At 44.8% G+C, this 20,778-nt stretch overlaps 1 protein-coding gene across 14 annotated transcripts; it reads right to left on the reverse strand.

Moving 5' to 3' along the window:
- Positions 1–4: 4 nt before the first annotated feature.
- lrmp (lymphoid-restricted membrane protein) lies at positions 5–20,079 on the reverse strand. Of its 14 annotated transcripts, none has more exons than XM_058077337.1 (40): positions 18,373–18,392; positions 17,512–18,197; positions 16,942–17,046; positions 16,559–16,739; positions 16,422–16,480; positions 16,283–16,358; positions 15,354–15,512; positions 15,165–15,282; positions 15,007–15,057; positions 14,856–14,933; positions 14,695–14,751; positions 14,539–14,598; positions 13,573–13,637; positions 13,396–13,489; positions 13,183–13,329; positions 12,995–13,096; positions 12,374–12,525; positions 11,494–11,605; positions 10,829–11,084; positions 9,978–10,030; positions 9,013–9,112; positions 8,655–8,796; positions 8,289–8,349; positions 7,154–7,200; positions 6,983–7,071; positions 6,726–6,877; positions 6,200–6,284; positions 6,069–6,123; positions 5,736–5,763; positions 5,509–5,649; positions 4,815–4,949; positions 4,597–4,744; positions 4,488–4,531; positions 4,338–4,406; positions 2,727–2,785; positions 2,444–2,542; positions 1,477–1,602; positions 1,156–1,182; positions 784–938; positions 5–712 (listed from the first exon to the last, which is right to left on the reverse strand). In XM_058077337.1, exons 1-40 carry the CDS (start codon positions 18,375–18,377, stop codon positions 570–572), a joined length of 4,521 nt encoding a protein of 1,506 aa, XP_057933320.1. In that variant the 5' UTR covers positions 18,378–18,392; the 3' UTR covers positions 5–569. The 14 variants fall into 14 exon arrangements, with proteins under 14 accessions (XP_057933320.1, XP_057933319.1, XP_057933318.1 ...); XM_058077336.1 differs by having other exon boundaries at positions 4,338–4,403; positions 6,726–6,883; XM_058077335.1 differs by having other exon boundaries at positions 6,726–6,883.
- Between the last annotated feature and the right edge of the window lie 699 nt (positions 20,080–20,778).

Below are 20,778 nucleotides of genomic sequence, written 5' to 3' on the forward strand. Positions count from 1 at the left end.
CCCTTTATCATAGAATCAACTCCTTTATTTATGCGACGCATATTCTTGGCAACATATAAAAGTGTATGAAGTTGTGACAACCACAGCAAAAAAAAAAAAAAACAACCTTTGGTGCTAAGACAATAATAAAATCAGATTCACATATCACCCACTCCAAAAGTAGTTATAAATACACATTTAAAAACATAAAATATTTTATTATCAGTGTTTATCTGCTTAAAAAGTTATAAAAAGGACATAGGTTAAGAAGCCGTTGTGTGGCACATAAGGTTGAGTGGATGCACTAAAATCTGACAATGCTCTGAAGTCGTTTTAAGGACGGTGGTTCTAAGAAGCAGGTAAATACTGAGTGAAAACTGCATTATATTGTGAAGGATGCCGAGCAACCATCAAATGTCCTCCACAAACGTGACAAAATCCTCCATTTGGGTCAACCAGGCCCAGAAGCCCTACTGATACCATTTAGATATCTTCAGGCACCACCAACAGTCTTTTCTCCGTGTGGCACGGACAAATCTACGCAGAAGGCTGACAGTCGTAGCACCATCCACTCCCCGATCCAAAAGGGGTTAGACTGGGGGCTGTCCGTTATGCTGCAGGCCAGTGTAAGGCCACAGAAGCTGCTGGATGGTCATCCAGGAGTCCCCGGTGCCCACAGGGGCTGCGTCTACTGCTGGCTGCATCACCAGACTGGCCAACAACGCCAGGAGACCTAGTGATGAGGAAATGATGATCCCAGTCCCATCAACTGGCGAGCCTTACAACTATCAAAAAGGAGCTAACCTGCGAGCACAAGCACCATCGCCAACCAAAGCCAGAGCCCCCTGCCACCCCGCGCCACTGCGGCTGCTGTCGCCACCCGGGAGGAAGTCAAGTTATGGGACAGGGACTGGGACAGGCCTGGGTCGGAAGATGCCGGGCTGGAGGAACAGCTTGGACTGTATGGAAACAAAGTCAAGCAGAGAAATAAATACATGGCACAGTTCCGTGCTAATTGGGATGATGGATTGAGACAGTGAGCGCTTGCTTGAATGACAACAGTTAGACATAAAGACACATGGAGTCATCAGCATAACAGGCAGCAGAATGAAGCATTCTTGGAAATGCCACACAGATGTTTGCATGCATGTCCACTTCCCTTCCCTACGCACTTACAGCATGACAAAGAGCTCATCCTGACTCCTGAAGGATGTGGAAGGAAAGGGAACATTCAGAAAATATTCATTTGCAAGGGAAAGAAAATCATCAGATGTTAGTGAATGTCAGAAAACCCATACAAAGAAATCCATGCATGAGCTGAAGATGGCATCGTATGATCAACTCCAACAAAGTAAGCAGAAAAAGCTCAGTGAAGCCCTGAACGCATCACAGACGTTGCATCACGTCGAAAGAAGTCATGTCTTACGCCATTTCTATCTGATCAAACTCAATGATAAACTGGTGCGGCCAGAGATGTGCGTATGGAGATGGACTAACGTCTTGAGCGGCAGAATGAGGGAGGTGAGTTTGCTGCCCAGCTCACTGAGACTGGACCTCCTCCTCTCTGCCACCGGCTCCTCCTGTTCGTCCACCGACTGGGCGTCAGAGTTGTTGCGCGTCGTCCTGTGGGCACGTGTGGGGGTCAGGGCATTGACACAAACGACACGGATTGATGTACAAAGCATTGATAGATTGCAAATTAATGCGGACAAATTAGTGTGGACACATGCATGTACGTTTACCAAGCAGACACGTTTTATGTGCGTCACGATCGCAAACATTTTCTCATTCTGTCATTGCAGTATAGTATATGGTGTTTCTTATGACAAAAACATGCAACACAGGACTTCTGGTCACGCTTACTGTGCGGCTGAATGCATGAAAGATAGCTGCATCACTATTTTACAGTCCAAGCTCATTCCTAAAGGTCCCATATTATATTATACATATACATATGTTTCTGTTATAGTCCTTGCAATTGTTGTTGCTGCTGTTTTTGTCTCTTTATACCCCTTTTGTCCCTGCACTGCTCTGTTTTTTCTTCTTTTCCATCCCCTCCTGCTCCGGCCGCTCCAAATTTGTAGAACAACAAAACATCAAATAATACTCTGTATAATAGGGAAGATGTAGCTTACACTTTTTCCTGGCAGAGCAAATCTGTAAGGGCATTTATATCACTAATACTATCTGACCCAATGGCTGGACAGGACCAAAAAAAAAAAAAAAAAAAGATGTGTAGCAAAGAATACTATTTTACAAAGCGAAGGACGATTTAACACCCGAAGGAAGTAGATGCCATTTGCCATGAAAACATAACTCTTCTCTCTAAAGTAAAGAGCAAGTGAAATGATTTTTATGATGCCATGATGATGTCGCATAAAAGGAGACCTTTTCAATCCTAATTTATGCAGCCATCTTTTTCATAACAGCCCACGGTGCAACGCTCTCCCCTGGCATTTCTTACCCCTTCATCATGACAGAGGGCTCTTCAGTGTCAACCCAGGCGGCAGAGCTAACAAAGCGTTTAAGTGGGGGGCGTGCCATGTTCTTTCCTGCCACATTCCTGAAAACCACCATTGTCAACAGGGGGGGGCACAATAAAAAAAAAAACAACCCTTGTTATGGTAGGTAGCAAACCTCTCAAAAGCTACAATACTGGTGCGTTCGACAGAAGCAATTTACAGTGTTCCCTTCACTTGGGAGACATAATGACAGTTCAAGGACCACACGCACACTTGGACACTTACCATGGAGATCTCCTTGTCAGTCTTTCTGCCTCACTGTCTGCACCATCCTGTTGTTTTGTCTATAGAGAGGGAAAGTACATTTTCAGGAGATGGAAGCATTAAACCACCCGTTGCACCCATGAGACACATTAAGCCGAAAGAAACAAGTGTTAGTCAGTGAAGGTTCCCTATGATGCAAAATTGACTTTTTAATTATGTTATAGTCACATGTGTCACTGAACATGACAAATTGTATCGTCTTCATAAGAGTCACTGAGATGGTGGGTTTTGAGGAGGACGTCATTAATAAACGCAGCTCATCAGACTTAAAGCTGCTTTTGGGGCAAGACACTACCAATACACAATCAGGAAGACTAAATTGTTGAAATACTCTAATCCTGTATGGTAGTGGTTCCCTAACGTCATGTCACTCTACAGACACATCTGACTGGACCCCCTGTACCCCCTTATCTTTAAAACAGCAGGTTTCAGAATCATTGGTGAATTTATTTATATGATGAATTATATATTACACGTTGACAAGCTGTGGTAAGATAGGGCGAACTGTGCTCTTTATGCTCTCTTGCTGTGCTTTGTGTGCAACAACATGGTATGGCATAATGTGAACACAGAATTATGCACCAAGCAAAAATGCAGCAGCACAGAGCGAACATTATCAAAGCTCACCTCTGTCCATTTACACACAGCATTAACATTTGTGAACATGGACGAGATGAAATGAAGAACAGAAAATACACGTCTGGCTGTGCAGCGTCGGAGAAAGTCATACACATGGCGTGTTCAAGGACCGCTGAACAAAGCGGCCACAACACCCGAAGAAGACACATACGTGAAAGCATAGGTTTACTTTCACATGCAAAATTTGTAAGTCACCACATCCAGTGCTTTGCAAAGCACCCTAATTAGTCACAGCAACACATACAAAGATCAACCCTAATTTAGCACATTCATTCATTTTCTACCGCTTTTTCCTCACGAGGGTCGCGGGGGGTGCTGGAGCCTATCCCAGCTGTCTTCGGGCGAGAGGCGGGGTACACCCTGGACTGGTCGCCAGCCAATCACAGGGCACATATAGACAAACAACCATTCACACTCGCATTCATACCTATGGACAATTTGGAGTGGCCAATTAACCTAGCATGTTTTTGGAATGTGGGAGGAAACCGGAGTACCCGGAGAAAACCCACGCATGCACGGGGAGAACATGCAAACTCCACACAGAGATGGCCGAGGGCGGGGACCGAACCCTGGTCTCCTAGCTGTGAGGTCTGCGCACTAACCACCAGACCGCCATGCCGCCCTAATTTAGCACATAATATCAATAATCCTAACAACTGTGAATGCACCACATTATCATCAAACTTATTTGTGCATGTAAAGCACACAGAACAATGAACAACTTCATGCTGTAACCTTTCTTCTGCACTGTACTTAGCTACTACCTGCGCTCTGGCTGTTCACATGAGGTGTTCGAGCACATTATGTAAATCTCAGTGTTTGACGCTAATGTAGCCAAGCAGTTTTAAATGTTTTCAATCTGTGTACCCCACTTTGGGAACAGAGGCTGTATGGGATCTTTAGTAGTAAGCAAAGCAATGCCAGCATCCTCACCATATCATAGTGCATGTTGACTCCACCAGAGCGAGGTATTGCTGCTATGCTAACCCGCCGGGTTGACTGCTGGGATCCAAAAATACAGACAATGTCACAATCACATCCAGAACATACTTTCAAACGATGAGACCATGTGTGATACCTGACCTTGTAGTATTGCGACGTTGACGGCTTCTTGCCACGGAACTCATCTGCAAGGAGGCCTAGTCAACTCACGGCCTTTTTCCATTTTCAAAACGCATGCGGATAAGCCCACCTCTTTCTGTGTGCGAGCCAAACGACCTCTCGTTCTGCATGAGTGTTTCTCGTAGCTCCAACAGCTCTGCGTGCTCCTTGGTGTACACCCTCCTCAGGTTCTCTACGTGCTGAATCATCACCTCCACAGCCTTGCCAATGCGATTCTCCTGTCGATGACAATACACAGATTTGAAAAACAAAAAAAAACCCAGAAAACTTTTAGCCGTTTCCCCATACCTGATGAATGGCTCCAAGCATCTCAGAGCGACTGGACACGCGGGTCATAGACTGGATGAGGATATCCAGGTTCTTCTGGAGCCTGTGGATGATCTCCATTGACTGGTTATCATCCTCACATAGAGGAATAAGAGCCTGCAAGAATTAGGGAATGACTGTAATAGCTCTATGTGGCGCCCCCTCGGGGGACATTCCCAACATTTTATAACCGTCACACAAATGGCCAATGATTGCTAAAAATGTTTTGGTTGATGGCGGCCATGTTTTTCAACCAATGTTACTCACATTTTACAAACATGCGCTTGTCCGCCCCTTAAAGTATATACCAAGATTCAGCTTAACACCCTAAAGCAGTGATTCTCAACTGGTGGGTCACTTTATAAAATAATTCATCACCCAATGTCTGTGAATGCACCTGGCATTTTTGTCTGCCAAGGGGTGTGTGGAAAGTTCATGGTCGACTGTCAACCTTGAGCAGGAGGTGAAGGACATCAAATGGGGACTTAACGTTCAGTCCATCCGACACACAGTTGAAGATATCTGCTGGAGAAGACCACGCTATAGCGACAGCGTCTCACCACTGCGGCTCGAGTTTGAGTTTAAAAATGTGCGCTAATTGGGGTGATGGTGGGCCCCCCCCAGGAAAACCAGTTGAGAACCACTGGCCTTAAATGAGCTTACACAAACAACACACCTGCAGCAAGCCCTGGCAGCTGGACACCTCCCTGCGAACATTCTCCTCAGCCAGGTCACGTGACCTCTCTTCCAGGCGCAGCCTCTTTTCAAGGGTAAACATGTCACACTTGAAACCCAAAGCTAGACGCTGGAACTCGGTCTGGAAAAGGACACAGAAATGGTATGATTGCCCATGATACTATATCACATTATGACAATATTAAATATTAAAAGGTCAAAACACACCTCAATCTCTTTGTCATTGGGAGAAAGGCTGCAGAGAAGGACAATATTAGTACATGCTACACACGTTTACATGAACAGACATGGATGCGCTTGTCTGGGTTATAGGGCTTACCTAACCCTAAACTTCAATAAGTACATTCTGTACTTAGTTCCCGAGTATGCAAATTTTGACAGTGTCCCAAACCCCTCCCCTCCCACGATGTATAAAAGATGGTGTCCACAGAGGGTGGCAAGTGGCATTTTCCCAGTTTTGAGTCCTAACAACGCATTGCATTGGGCTGTCCTCCTCAGGTGCAGGTAAGGAAGTGCGTGAATGGAAAGCATTGGTCTCACCTGTTGTTGTCCTCTCTGCATGTACCACCGTGGTCAGAGATTGTTGAAGCCTCAGCTACACAGTAAAGAGATCATTTCCTGACCAAACATTTTTATCTTGAATGTACAACAACATTTAATATGACACATACATTCCTTTTCAGAGGCTGCAGGTGTCCCGGTTTTGCTCTCCCCCACCTTTTGGGCTTCCTTATTGTCCATGCCACATGACGGCTCCTGCAGGTACGAGTTAAACATCAGTGCCTTCTGATGTGCCTCTCTTTTTGATGTTGTTCCTTCCTCCAAATTGTTCTTCATTGTGTTATATCCTTATTTATTCCCTCTCCTGTCCTTCACTGCATTTCTTTTTTCATGATGGACGAGTACGGTGTGGATTGAAAGCCGCTGGAGTCTAACCTGAAAATGAGCTTTCTCTCTTCCACTCAGCATCATCCACACCCATCCACCCACAAAGCTGGAAAGACAGGCTCTCTATTCAAGTTGCAATGTCATGTTGAATGATGAAATCCACCTTGCTCCATCCATCACAATAACCATGCCATGTCAGTATAAAGTTCTTCAAGGTGATGCCGAATGAACTCATTTACGTCACATTATCTTTTTGTCAACATCAATAAAAAAAATTAAAATAAAAAAGCTAACCAGGGCAGGTCTTACCAGTTGCTTCTTATTCTTCCCATCAGGGGAGAGGGAGTCCTTTTTGCCTTCCAATTGATCAGAGGTCATGCTGACCACGCTGCTCTCCGATTGGCTGGTCTGTGTCAAGCTTGCGTCAGTTAGGGTGGTTGTGCCGACACTGGCGGGCTGCTCTGTCCCTTGACGAAGAGGTGTGTGTGTGTGCGGGGGTGTTAAAACTTGCATGCATGTGTGAAAATCTGTAAACAAACGTCTCTTTTGAGACTTCTGCATCCTACCTGCCGTGTTGGCCACTTCACTTGGAGCTACCGTGGTACTCTCCTGCATGCTCTCCTCTTCTTCAACCACCACAGGAAGCAGGCTCGTGCTGAAAAACAGTGTTACAGCGTTATCTCTCATATCAGTAATTAGATGCAGAATATCGGGACTGCTGATGGTAAGTTACTTACATGTCCTCCGCTGCTGTCCTCGGTGTCGACTGGTCCAGGATCAGGCTCTAGAAAAGTTACAAAGGCTAAGCAAAAGGACGGATCTCTTGCAACCGACCGTTTACATACCTGTCCCATGACAGAGAAACGCTTTCTGAGCTGCACAGTGTGTGAAAGAGACAGATTTGGAGGATTTCTTATATAAGGTGCAGTTTCATAAAGCGCCCTGCAGCTGTGCGTGTGTGAGGGTGCTAAAAGAACTCTCTTACACTGGCACAGTGCTAAGTGGTGGAGGTGGACTTCCTGCATACACACTTGTGTGAACATTCGCACGATGGAGCAAGGTGAGTGTGTAGCAATAGGATGTTGTGTAATGGCATACACACAGTACTGTAAATGTCCAATATAACAAGGTAAGTGGCGAAGGACGCAGCTTCATTTTTTTTCAATAACGATACCAGCTGAGGGCTGCACGGTGTAGAGTGGTTAGCATGCAGGCCACACAACTAGAACACAGGTTCGATTCCCCTCTCTGGCATCTGTGCGGAGTTTGCATGTTCTCCCTGTGCATGCGTGGGTTTTCTCCGGGTACTCCGGTTTCCTCCCACATTCCAAAAACATGCTAGACCCCAAATTGTCCATAGGTATGAATGCGAGTGTGAATGGTTGTTTGTCTATATGTGCCCTGTGATTGGCTGGCGACCAGTCCAGGGTGTACCACACCTCTCACCTAAAGACAGCTGGGATAGGCTCCCTCATGCCCACGACCCTCGCGAGGATAAGTGGTAAAATAGATGGATATCGATGGATAGCAAATAATTACCGGCAGCCCTTTGACACCAGCACTGACACCTTGTCCTAGTTATTACCTACAAAAAGAAGTGCTGTGAGGCATGCAAGCATATTCAAGAGTCTGCCTTACTATTTGAGAAGCACTGACCTAACAATGTAAACCGAGCACTCATTGTACAAGTGTCAGACATGGTGAAAGGACATCGGTCAACTCAACCCCCCCCCGCCCCTCCCCATAACACAGCAAGCACACATCCAAACCTGTAGAGTAGGAGAGAGGAATAAGAAGAGGAAGTGGTGTGCTGTGGGGAATAGATGAAGCTGTACCCTTTCAAATTCAAACATTTCCTTTAGTGCCACTGACCTTTGCACAGCTCATGTCCTCTTTCTCCTCCCCTGTGTGGTCCTCTCCAGTCAGCTGGATGCTGCAGACAAGAGGAACGTCAGGAGTTTTCAGTTTCTACTCTCCCCTCTTATTTTCTATCCACATTCTGATGAGGAACAGCTTTTGTTTCATTGTCGTTGGACGGACTGATGCTTTGCAAAAGCACTGTTTAGCCTGTGCTTGCCTCCCACACACAGGAAAACAACCTTTGACTAGCAAATGTGGAGCACGTCATAGGGAAATGATGGTATAAACATGATGACTGGAGCTTGAGTGGCAGTGATGAGATTCAATTCAACAATCTTAACTTTAGGAATGATTTTTATTTTATTTTCTTTACTTCACCTAGCACTGTGTGGAGTAACCTCATCTGGTACATGTGATGCGCCGTTGGCAGGTAGAACAGCTGGATCCTGATCAGGTGAGGTGCTCACATTATGGGCTGCGTCTTCAGACTGAGACAATGCAGTCTCTTGTGTTTCTGCATCTGGGCACACAATACTGGACTCAAAAAGACCTTCTCTTGAATTTTTCATTTTCGACAGAAACGGGGAGCGTACCAAGTGAGTCAGGAAATGACTCATTCTTTGGTTAACTTGTAAAGATGCACGGTGGACTATAAGCACATACAGTAGATGATGATCTGCATAGAGATTGAATAGAGAGAGCGAGAAAGAGAGAGAGTAGGAGGCGGCGGCCTTACTACAGTTCTCTGAGTGGGATGGATCGGGCAGGGCATCCGCCTCTCGTTGCTTGGGGCTGACAGCTTGTGAGTGGGCGTCTGACGGTGCTGCTGCCTCGTCCTGAAAAACCACAGAAATGCTACATGTTTAGAAAAAAAGGGGGGGCGGGGGGTGAAAAGTTGAAATATGCAATGTGCATTAGTCATATAGGAACCTACAAGCTCACTCCAGAATAGGAAACGCTTGAATGAAGCTAGCAGACAGCTTGCTGGGTGAATAACTGCTGTGATGAGTGTCAAGTCACTGTCACACTGTATGCAAGTGTGTTTCGTACACATGACTTTCATCAATTTGCATATTCATGATTTGAAAAGATTGTGGCATCTTATTTAGACACTATTAGTAATTTGGGACCAAACCATTTGTTATGCATTTTTTTGTGGTATTCCATGTAGAAAATATGAGATCAGCGTGTTATATAAATGCAATACAGTCAACATAAGGGATTGAAAGGAGCTTTCACTGCTGCATATAAGGACAGTAAATCAGAGTATGTCGCCCACGATGGGTTGTGCTCAAAATGTTATATAATATAAATCAGATATCCTTAGTTTTACAATCAATCGGTTATTATTGTGTGCCTCTGCAAAGACATTTTGATGTCGGCGACGTTTTTAAACCAATATTTAAACCATATTTCCAATCCCCTACAGCTGTGTACCAAATTTGGTGGTAATTCAGCCAAGTGGACGTTTTGTAGTGTGTGAGAAATTTCAAGGTCAAACTTTCAGGGTTTAATAACAGCCGTTTGTTGTGTCCGTTTGTCTGAAAAATAATAGCACAGGCAACACAGAAGGGTTGCACGTTTTTTCCCCAGTGTTCAGCCTTTTGTTTGCACTACTTCAAGAGTAGAAGAGTTAGCTTACGCAGACAAAGTGTGAAGTATAAGTTGTGTTGCTGAAAATGATATCAGAATGAATTTTACCTGCAAACAATGATGTTTCACCTCTGGCTCTGACTGAGTGCAGGCTGAATCTTCTATGTAACACAGAGAGGGGAAGAAAATAAAATGACAGCATATAAGTAATTGAACATTTGTAGAAGTTCTCCGGCCCTCCAATAAAGCAACCCCGCCTTGTGCCATAAAAGGTCAAACTGTGTATAGTAAACAGAAGTGTCCTGCAGGAGGGGCAGAGGGGTTAAAATCAGACAGCCAAAGTGGCATTAGTGGCCGCATTCGTGCACTCTTTTTTTTTTTTTTGTCTCCCTGCCTGCCAGCCACTCATGCAGGCGAGGAATGGGGGATTACTGCTCGCTCCATGGACTCAGATCACTCTTACACCTGGCCATAGAAGGGCCTTGAGGAAGGAAGTCTGACACACACGTTCTCCCCCAAACACACAGCTTTTAGAATCGAACCACCATAGAAGGTAGGGGTCTTCTTGTGTGCGTGGATGTGAACGGAGCGGTGCTTCAAGGCTGGCTGCGTGTCCTTTGACTGTCATGGATTACAGGGGAATAACCCAAGCCCTACACTCACACACACAAAGACAATAAGTCAACAAATCCTATAGTCACTGCCTGGGGTATTCAGCCATTCCTTACTTATACTGGTTGGTTGCATTACAGATAAGATGCTCTAGTAGACATTGTGGGTTAAATATAAAACACTTGAAAATATTTCAGAATTTTCTCTTATTAAAAAAAGCAAATGATGTAATCATGGATGCAAGACTGCAGTCAGAATGAACTTTCAATTACATATTTTTATGATTTAAAAAAAAAAAAGAAGAGCATTTTTGCTTTGCCACGGTTGACTTCTGTGTCCTCTCTCACCTTGAGTTGTGTCCAATGGACAAGGAACGGCAGACACAGGAGTGGACGTGTCCCTCACTTCTCCATCACCCGTGCGGTCCACCACCATCCACTTCTCTCCGTCCTCCTCTTCGCCTCGCTCTGCCACCTTGCCCACTGTCTCATCAGCTTTGCTCTCCTTCGGTTCGTCCTGAGCTTGACAGTTGCTTCCTGCCATTTCGCTTTTCAGGAAATCTTGAAGGGCGTATTCCTCATCCCATTCCAGGTCTTCCCCAGGCTTATTAAGGACATACAAGACAAGATACAGCCCATTACAATGACACATTTTACCGAACATGATCAAAATAAAATAAAAATAAGCTCATAAATGATGATAAAACCCAAACTAAATGAAATAATGTAGTGTACTGGTTGGTGCAAACACCAGTGCAATTTGAGAGACGAGTGTGTGGGTGTATGGCTGCATCTGAAGTTGTGCACACTTCAGACGCCAACTCATAAGCCCTGCCACTGTTCTATTGTGGAAAATGAACACTACAGTAACACTATAGTAAATAGCAATGATAATATTCTAAACGTGATGCCATCAAGTATTAAAGCAGCCAACAAAATGTGATACGATCCTACACATACACAACAAATTAAAAGCTGCTCTCGACATGAATTCAGGTCCAGCTCAAACAGACCTCTTCCTCTGGTGCAGGTGTTTGACATGAGGCCTCTCTGCTATCTTGGGTGGTCTTAAGTTGATCTAGCTCCTCACAAAGCTGTCGCTTCTGGTTCTCCTGCTCCTGCACCCTGCATGAATAAAACCACAGCATTATAATGAAGGGACAACACCAGAAACATGTCCAACTACTCTAAAGTGTCCAAACAAAGTGATAGACGTCCTAGAAAGCAGTACAGTGGACATACTGTACCCAATCCGCAGGCCCATGCAGTGTCCCATTTTGTTTCCCAGGGTGACCAGCGCCAGTTCTCCAACCGGCCCAGTGTAGCTTGTTACACCTTTTGATTTCAGATGGCACGCTGCGTATTAATCTTGTCACCCAATCTAAACCTCATAGCACACCTCAAATGTACAATCAAGCATTGAGGGGTGAGGAATAAGCCCTTTCTAATATAGCACCACCCTGACCCTCTCCCTCTCTCTGTGGGCTGCTACAGAGCCACTGTGACTGTTATATAGCCACGCACACACACACGTGCATGCACACACACCCCTTTGACTTACCGTGTAAAGGTCTTAAATCTATATTAAGGACTTTCACTTTTTTGTCTCAAATTGGAAATGTACGTCTCCAGTACATGAGGCATAAGCAAACACACACACACACACACACACACACAAAGATAACTTATCCAAACACAGTATTACTGTAGTCCAGGATTGGCCTTGGCCCAAACCTATTGAGGCAGGCTCTTAGAGCCGCTTACAGTTAGGAGCACTGACAAGTCCTTCCCCTGTTGAGCGGTGGTCAGTGAGAGGCAAGAGGCATGACATTTAAGAAAGGCAGCGAAGTAACGCTACTATGATACTACTATACTCGAAAAGCAAAAAGTTACCTGATGGAAAGGTGCAGGATCTCAGTGCGGGACCTCCTCATATTACTGGCCATTTTGATCAGCTCCTTCTCTATTGAGTCAGTGTACTGAGCAAGCTGGTCCAGGCTGAGGGCCCAGTCTTCCCGTCTTGCGTCCAGCTCGGCCTGCACTGCCTGTAAGAAGTCAGGGCCAATAGCGGGTCAAGTCTCTCACTCAGGTGGAATGCTAAATGCTAACTGTTAGAGAATTTCCATGGTAGTCAGCTGATGAGCAAGCACTGAACTAATGATGTCCGTCTCATTTGTGTGTTTACTGCCTTACGTGCCTAATGAATGCAACAAAGCTGGAGGAGGGACGGAAGGGGCGAGCGATAGGATAGTCCGAGTGAGCGAGAAGGGGAGTGGGTTGTGTTCACGCTACGACACACCGAATAAACAGCACAGAGAGTTATATAAGCGATAGTGTGTGGGAAAGAGAGAAATTTGAGCGAAAAACATGCAACACGTGGACAAAAATGCCAAATTTCCATGACAAATTACGCGAAAAGGTGGCCGACACTGGCGCGCACACACACACACACAAGCAGCAAGGTTGCAATAAATTGTCATGATGATAACACATTGATTGTTGATGATTTCACACCTGAAGACTGGCGTCTGTGTCGCCCTCTGGCTGTGAGTGGCCATCCAGTTGGGCTTTCAGCGAGGACAGAACAGTGCTGCTGTCTTTCCTGAAATCTGTCTTCTGGAAGGGCACAGAAAAGGCAACATGTTGCATGTGTTTATATGGACATGCCCTGAAGCTCCACACGCTTCATTTCACTTCATTACCAGTCTGCCAAGTAGTTTCTTGAACTCCAATGCCATGTGCTCAGGGCTGGGTCCATTCATCATCAGTAGCACCTCCCTGTCCAGCGTCTCATCCAGTGGCGAGGCAAAGCTCACACTTGTGGATAAATGATCAACCCCATGGACAAACTAGAGGGAAAAAAACATGCATTTATAGTGTCCATGTCAAAATGCAAGCACAAGTGAAGTGCTGACCTCCAGTGGCGACTGAGCCAGAGCCAGTTCCGTCTGCAGGGACCCGGAAGGGCTCTGGTTCAACCTGTAGGCTACCGAAAGAGACACTCCTGCACTGCGATGGGAGTCATGCAAACAAATGGGAAATGTGAAGATGTTCATAAAACTTCTAAACCACACGATTCTTTGTTCACCTACCCAGCAAGGTCTGGATGAATCATCTGCATCTGGTTCTCCAGTTTGCTCTTGTCCGCCCTCAGCATCTATATTAAACAAGAAGCAACACAAGAATCCATGGCATGACATTATTCTAGAACAATGACCCACGGGCTGGATGTAGACCACACGCTGCCTATTTGGGGAACCTGAGCTGAGCATGAGACATTTTCACCGTCAGCCAGCAAAGGCCAACTTGCCAAATACAGATAACATTAAACTCGCAACAACTACCTGGGTGTAACGTGGCTACTTTTAGCATTCAGCTTTTAACTGATGGCCATTTTCATAAACTTCCCTTGCCATCCATCCCCAAATGTTCTCTATGGGATTTAAATCAGGGGAAAACACGGGATGGTCCAGAGTGATAATATTCTCCATGAAGAAGTCCTTGGTCAAGCCAGCATTGTCCTGCTGAAGAACCCAGCTCTTCCCACACAGACCAGAGTCCTCAGTCATGAAGCATGCCTGCTGCAACATCTGCACTTGCGCTGCAGCTGGCACCAGTAAGGGCCTTTATTTGGGTCGAGGACCGCCGTGTGTCTTGACAGACGGCCAATCAGATCCTCTGGCTGAGCACAGGTGTATTTTTTAGGGGGTCTATCATTTGACTTTTTTGTTCTGTACTACTCAGGATCTTTCCAAAAATGTAGAATGACTGTCTTACTGCATCCAACCTCGGCAACAATGGCACGCTGCGAGAGGCCTTGCTTATGCAGCTCCACCATCCCACCACGTTCAAAAAGAGAAAGCGCCTTAGATATAAGAATATATAAAATAAAAGATTTTAACAGCTTTTAGCTGTTGCCGCATGTTTCACCACTGCTTCAAATGTATGGAAGTACGGTTGTCTTACATTGTACGCATATTTTGTATTAATTTGGTCGGTTGAGCCTTAAAAAAAGCATTGCGTTTTATTTTATAGATTGTAAGTATTAAAAGACTGACCTCTGTGATGGAGGAATATTCTTCCACTGTTGCCTTAAGCTCAGCTATCTGGCTGCTCTTCTGGAAAAGGCAAAAAAAAACATGGTTGAGAAAACGTAGTTTTTCTGCGAAAAAAAAAAAGCAATGTAAATATATTCAAATTTGAATGACAATGACCTCTTGTATTCGAACTTCCTTTTCACAGATGACCGCATCAAAAGAGTGAATCTGCACCTGAAGACAAGAATGTCACACCCCATATTACAAATCAGTATAATAAAAAAAGAAAAGCAACGGAAATGTACAACAGAAAAAATCTGGATGGTCAGTAAAGCTACCTGAAGGTCAGCGTTAATGTCACACAGCTCTGCTATTCTCTTCTGAAGCTCGTCCATCTCCATGGTGACCTTAAAGTTCTAGGGAAGCATCAGAGGGCAGCTGTTTTTAATCATGCCTATGCTCTCATCAGGAGAAGACCGGGATATTTACCTCCTCTTGCAGCGATGCGATATTGGCTATCAGACCCTGGTTTTCTTTCTCCTGTGAAGAACAAACGGTTCACCTCATTTTTATTATCCGTCTCTTTGTTATCGCCTAGTTTCACTGGACAGTATTTGCAAGCGGTGTTGTGGATGAGTCTGTCTGACCACGTGTTTGCTGTGTGCGGAGGCGCGAGCTCTGTCTTCCTCAGTGCAGCTCAGAGTGGCCTTCATTTCTTCCACTTCTTCTTTTAGCATCTTCTCTTCGCTGACCAGCTGCTGGTGACTGTAAAATAAATCCATGGAACAGCAGAAACCTCCCATGCGCTCTTGGACTTGAATGCGAGCGTAGCTTACCCTCTGGCCTGGTTGCGGAGCTCCACATTCTCATCTGCCAGCTTTTGGTTGCTCTCCTCCATGCCCTCCACCACCTGTTTTAGCTTCTTTACCTCCTCCTGGAGCTTTTGGTTGCTCATCTGGAGGTCGGCAACACAGTATACAAGCTCTGATGTTTCACTGTAAAGGCAAACAAACGGTGGAGGGGGAGCTTGTGTGTTTGTGCGCGTGTATGTGTTGAAGCTCTTCACACAAAAATAAACAAGAAAAGCACTTGGAGAGCGTAGGCGTCCACTCAGCCCCCCCCACATCTTGTGATTTACATCTAAAATATTAGTTTTATCTATGATTTAGATTTCCGGGCCATGAAACCAGTATTCTGTATTTTTCCCCCCCCCCAAATGTGCTGACCATTTTTTGTTGAGTTATATGCAAAAATGTGTATTTTGAAGAATCCTTTCAATAAAAAAATTCCTGGATGCACACGGTGATCCAAATCACCCCCCAAATTAAACTATTCAATTATAGAACAGATTCTATAGTGTGAATTATCTAAAGTGTGTCCATTGTGTCTCACTACAGTCAAGCATGAGTGCTGCTGGCACTGAGGAGCTGCGGTTCATTCAGGAAAAATATGAATTCCATTAAATTCCTTTAGGAAACTGGCCCACATGGCAGTTTTCCAACAAACACAAATCCAAAATGACAAATGTCTTTGAGTATACTGGAAGGGGACACAATTTGGACATGTTCACTGTGGGGTGAATGCACTCGTGTTGCCAGCTATTTAGAAAATAATGGATGTGGTTTGACTTATTTTTAGAGGACTGTAAAATATATACTCATTACCAAGTTGTACACTGACTACTCTAATGCATATAGGAGTTTCATTTCTATAGTACTGTCCCTTGAGAGGATATGAGAACATGCTGGCTTCTGAAAGAACTTACAATTCAACTCTTGAGGCATCCCCTCCAAAGCCCTCCAAACTTCCAGAGGTCATGTTAAGCAGCATTGACTTCTTGGCTACAATACAAAGAACATAAAGTACATGACAGTATATACTGGGCGTATAGCTTCAGCACCCACCAGAAAGAGTGTCCTTCAGTTTCATGGAGTCCTGGGTTACACCTTCTGCTGGTTCTTCCCTAGGGTACAACAGAGGAATCAAACAAAAACATACAACCATAACAAGGCAAATGACCATGATGTTTTCATATCAATGCCTGTTGCTGCGGCAGTCTTCAATCCACTCCCTCATTACAGCGTGGTAAGTGTCCAGGTCGATGGAGATATCTTTGCGTTCTGGGTCCAGCATGTTGCAGAGCTCCTCCAGCCCGCTGTCCTCCGAGCTGCGACTGGTGGTGTACCGCAAGTAGTCCACAATGTGAGACACATACACCTTACCTAAACAATGAAGGTGTTTATGTATTATTACAGTATATGGTGGGGAAAAAAAACAAGTTCTCACTCTTGGAGTTTGCCCCATTTCAAAAGCTGTTTTCTCCACCCGAGCCACTATACCATATACCACTACCTTACTCCTCATCACTGTTGAAGCTTGAGTGACTTGCTCGATTGTTGATGTGCGAGTTTGCGTTGGCGTTACCTCGACGCTGCGTGTCGCATGCATGGAAGATGGTGTCGAGCAGATTCTCCTCACAGATGAGGCTGATTTCTGCCATGTTCTTGCTGTCGGAGACCAGTGTGTTGCCTAGGCGGAAGAGCAGACAGTGAAAGCACATGATGCATATTCCTCCTCCAGGCACAGAAGTACTGTAAACGGTATTGACCTAATAAACTGACTTGTGAAAGCTGAAAAAAGTCAACCACTTACTTTGAGATTCCAGTGTTGTTTATTTTAACAACTTATCAGGGAAGTTAAATGAAATCAAGATACCTTCATGCTCTGCTGAATGAATGAATGAATGAATGAATGAATGAATGAATGAATGAATGAATGAATGAATGAATGAATGAATGAGAAAGCCAAGATGTATCAGATGGATTATATGCATAAACTCATCAGGATGTGATCAGACTTTAAGTATCAGAACTTCTGGAGAAAGAAGGTAAGAAGGCCGCACTTTAGGTCTAAGCTAGCTACTAAATCATCATAAGAATATGTTGACTGCAAGGATCCATCGACAACATCCTTCATGCTGCAGTTTGGACCTACCTCCATCTTCCAGTGACAGTCTTTTCACAACCAGAGCAGCATAGGGCAGCTCAAGCTCTGTCGAGTTCCCCTTGTCTGTGGAGCTGAAGTTGAGGTTGTAGGACACGGTGCTGTTACTTGGGGTGAAGGTACGAGACAGCAGAGGACTCTTGCTTGACTGCGCGGATTGGGGTTCACCATGTGTGAATGTCAAGTACGGAGAGTCTTTGGACTGGCCTGTGGGAGTGGAGCAGTACCTCTGCCAGGTTTTAAATGGTTTTACATCACTGCCATCAGCACTTCTCCTCTCGCCAAACGTGCTGGTGATGGTGTATGTGACGTTAGCTGGCGTGGGGGGATTGGATGCTGGGGTGGAAAACGTGGAAGGTGGGATCGAGGTACCCATGTTGCTCTTCTGTGGAGGAGCGGAGCTCGGCATCCCCTCCTCCTCCCGCCGCTCACCCTCGTCTTTGCGGCGGGCGCCCTTCTTTAAGATAGCCTCCAGGTTGTGCCTGAGGCCACACTGGGGGCTGTCGTAGCTGCTGGAGGAGAGCTTTGGGATCTGGAAGGGGGAATATGGCTCTCGTTCACCACGCCACTGAATGGTCTGCAACTTGCGGCAGATGCTGTCCACCGGGTTGTGGCGTCGCGTTGGCTGGGGCGTGTAATAATCCATGCTGGTGATGGCGAGGCTTCCTAGCTGGAGTCTGAGGATGGATGAAGAGGATAAATGTATAAAAACAGTATATGGACACTTTAATATGACGTCAAATCATCTTACATCTACACTTTCATGTTGAATATTAGCCAAATGTGGAAAAACATCAACATTTGACGTATCTAATTCATTAATTGGTTGGAGAAAAACAGCTTATTACATACACCATATCCACTTTTTGTATGTAAAAGAAAAACACATCAGCATTAGAAAGTAGCCACATCAAGCTAAAAACTGTCATTAGTTTCAGTTATGATAAGAATGCAACTACATGACTAACTGAAGTTTAAAAGTGGCTAAATACCACTCAAAGTGACGCCCATTTTGGTGAGCAGGTGTGCAAATGAGCTAATTAATTCAGCTGACACACTAACGTGAATTAATTTGCCACTGGATAATAATAATAATAAATAACAATAATCATACAGTACAACCTCCGACTATAAGTCATCATAAACGCAATTGTCACCTAAAAAGGACATTCGATGTAAAGGTTAAGAGGCCAAAAAGTAACTTTTTGTTCCTGTTTCACAAAACTCACGACACCAGACCAAATACATAAACAACACTTACTTTTTCCTATGTTAAAAAAATGACATGGCATCCGACTTAGTTGTTATTTTCGTTACCTTCGCGAGCTTGATTGGAAAATCTAATCGAGGTGTCCACCACAAGAGCATGCGCAGTAGGTAGTGAGTGAAGAATGTTAAAACCACGGTGGGCGTCACTAAGAGGCGAGCCAATAGCACCACTCTGCGGTCAAATGCTGGTACTACAACAACAGACAAACACTAGTGCAAACTTGAATGATATTTACTTTCGAACGTCTGGCTCTCTTCTCCTTTTGAAGGTTTACTTCTAAACGAATAACTTATTATTGCTTATAAACTAATAAGTTGTTTATTCATTAATTCATTTTCTACCGTTTATCCTCACGAGGGTGGCAGGGGGTGCTGGAGCCTGTCTTTGGGCAAGAGGCAGGGTACACCCTGTACTGGTCGCCAGTCAATCACAGGGCACATATAGACAAACAACCATTCACACTCACATTCATACCTATGGACAATTTGTCGCCAATTAACCTAGCATGTTTTTGGAATGTGGGAGGAAACGGAGCACCCGGAGAAAACCCACGCATGCACGCGGAAAATATGCAAACTCTGCACAGAGATGGCCGAGGGTGGAATTGAACCCTGGTCTCCTAGCTGTGAGGTCTGTGCACTAACCCCTCGACCGCCGTGCAGCCCCCTTTATACGTTGTTATAAGTTGTAAATAGTTGTTATATTTATTTGCATCATTATGCAGAAATATGGTTTCAGGTGGCCCTCGGAGTAACAGCAATGTGCCTCATGAAAACAAGTTTGACGGCAAACAAATACAATATATATTTGCATGACAGTATGTACCTAGTGTGTCCTCACAAAGAGTCATATCTTTCTGACTCTACAGTGTGTCATTATGGAAGCCTCTTCCTCCTCCTCCAAAGCTGAATGCAGCATTCCAAGCTTCAAGGTATTGACCTACCCTCCTTTGATGATCCAGGTGCAGCATCTTCACACCTTGCCTCCGGTTGCTCCACAGAGAAGATATTCCTTTTATTATAATGTCTTTTACATGTCTATGGAGCACAGCAAAAGGCATCGTTCAGTCGTGTTTTACTAGAAAAAGCGTCTCCATTGTGTTCGTCTCCTCTTCCCTTTGCAGTCTACTCAGCAGAATCCACTTTCCCAGCTCACGATAAGTAGCTGGAGCTTTGTTTTCTGACCGGAATGGCTGACCGGTAGACAGCAGGCTCAGGTAGAGAGATTAGAGGCCGCTCACAAACTCACTCTATGGACTTTTAGCATGTGTCAAGAGGGTATTTTTTTATTTTCTGTGTACTTTGGTATCTTTGATCCAAATCCCCGACTAGTACACAAGCTGAGTGGTTCTTATCTACTTTCACTGCTCACTCCCACACACTGGAAGACAGACTTGTGCGTGCTAGAGTATTTATAGCACCTTAAGCCCAGCCAAACACTGACAGCATCGTCTATGTGAGCGGAGGGATGCAGGTAACAGTGAGGAGGGATTATGGCGCATGTTAAAACACTCGTCTAGCACTGGGCAAATAGACAAGAATAAAACCTTACAAACCACCAACAGCTGGTGTATTCGACCTCATTGGAGGTCATGTACCTATTAAGGTGGCCACACTGTGGTGGTCAATCATTGTTTCCTAATCTGGTATTAAGGTTGGAGGAGACTAGATCAGGTTCCTGGCTAATCTGTACCTGTTGGAAGGAGTTGAGTGATCCTAAATGAGGTTGTTCTCAACCTTTCTGAGAAATTTGACACATAAGCAGCTGTTGAGAAATTCATTTCGAAAGAAACCATTAAGAGGACCCAATGGACGGATATGATGGTATTTGTTCCAGTCATAAATTCAGGTCTAGTGATTGAAACATGTAAAGAATGAGGTGGTGCCAAACCTCCAGTGAGTCAGAGCTTTTCTTTCCGTCACTCACTCACACACTCACACACACACACACACACACACACACACACACACACACACACACACACACAC

This window comes from Doryrhamphus excisus, chromosome 7, assembly GCF_030265055.1.
Source record: "Doryrhamphus excisus isolate RoL2022-K1 chromosome 7, RoL_Dexc_1.0, whole genome shotgun sequence".
Lineage (NCBI taxonomy): Eukaryota > Metazoa > Chordata > Actinopteri > Syngnathiformes > Syngnathidae > Doryrhamphus > Doryrhamphus excisus.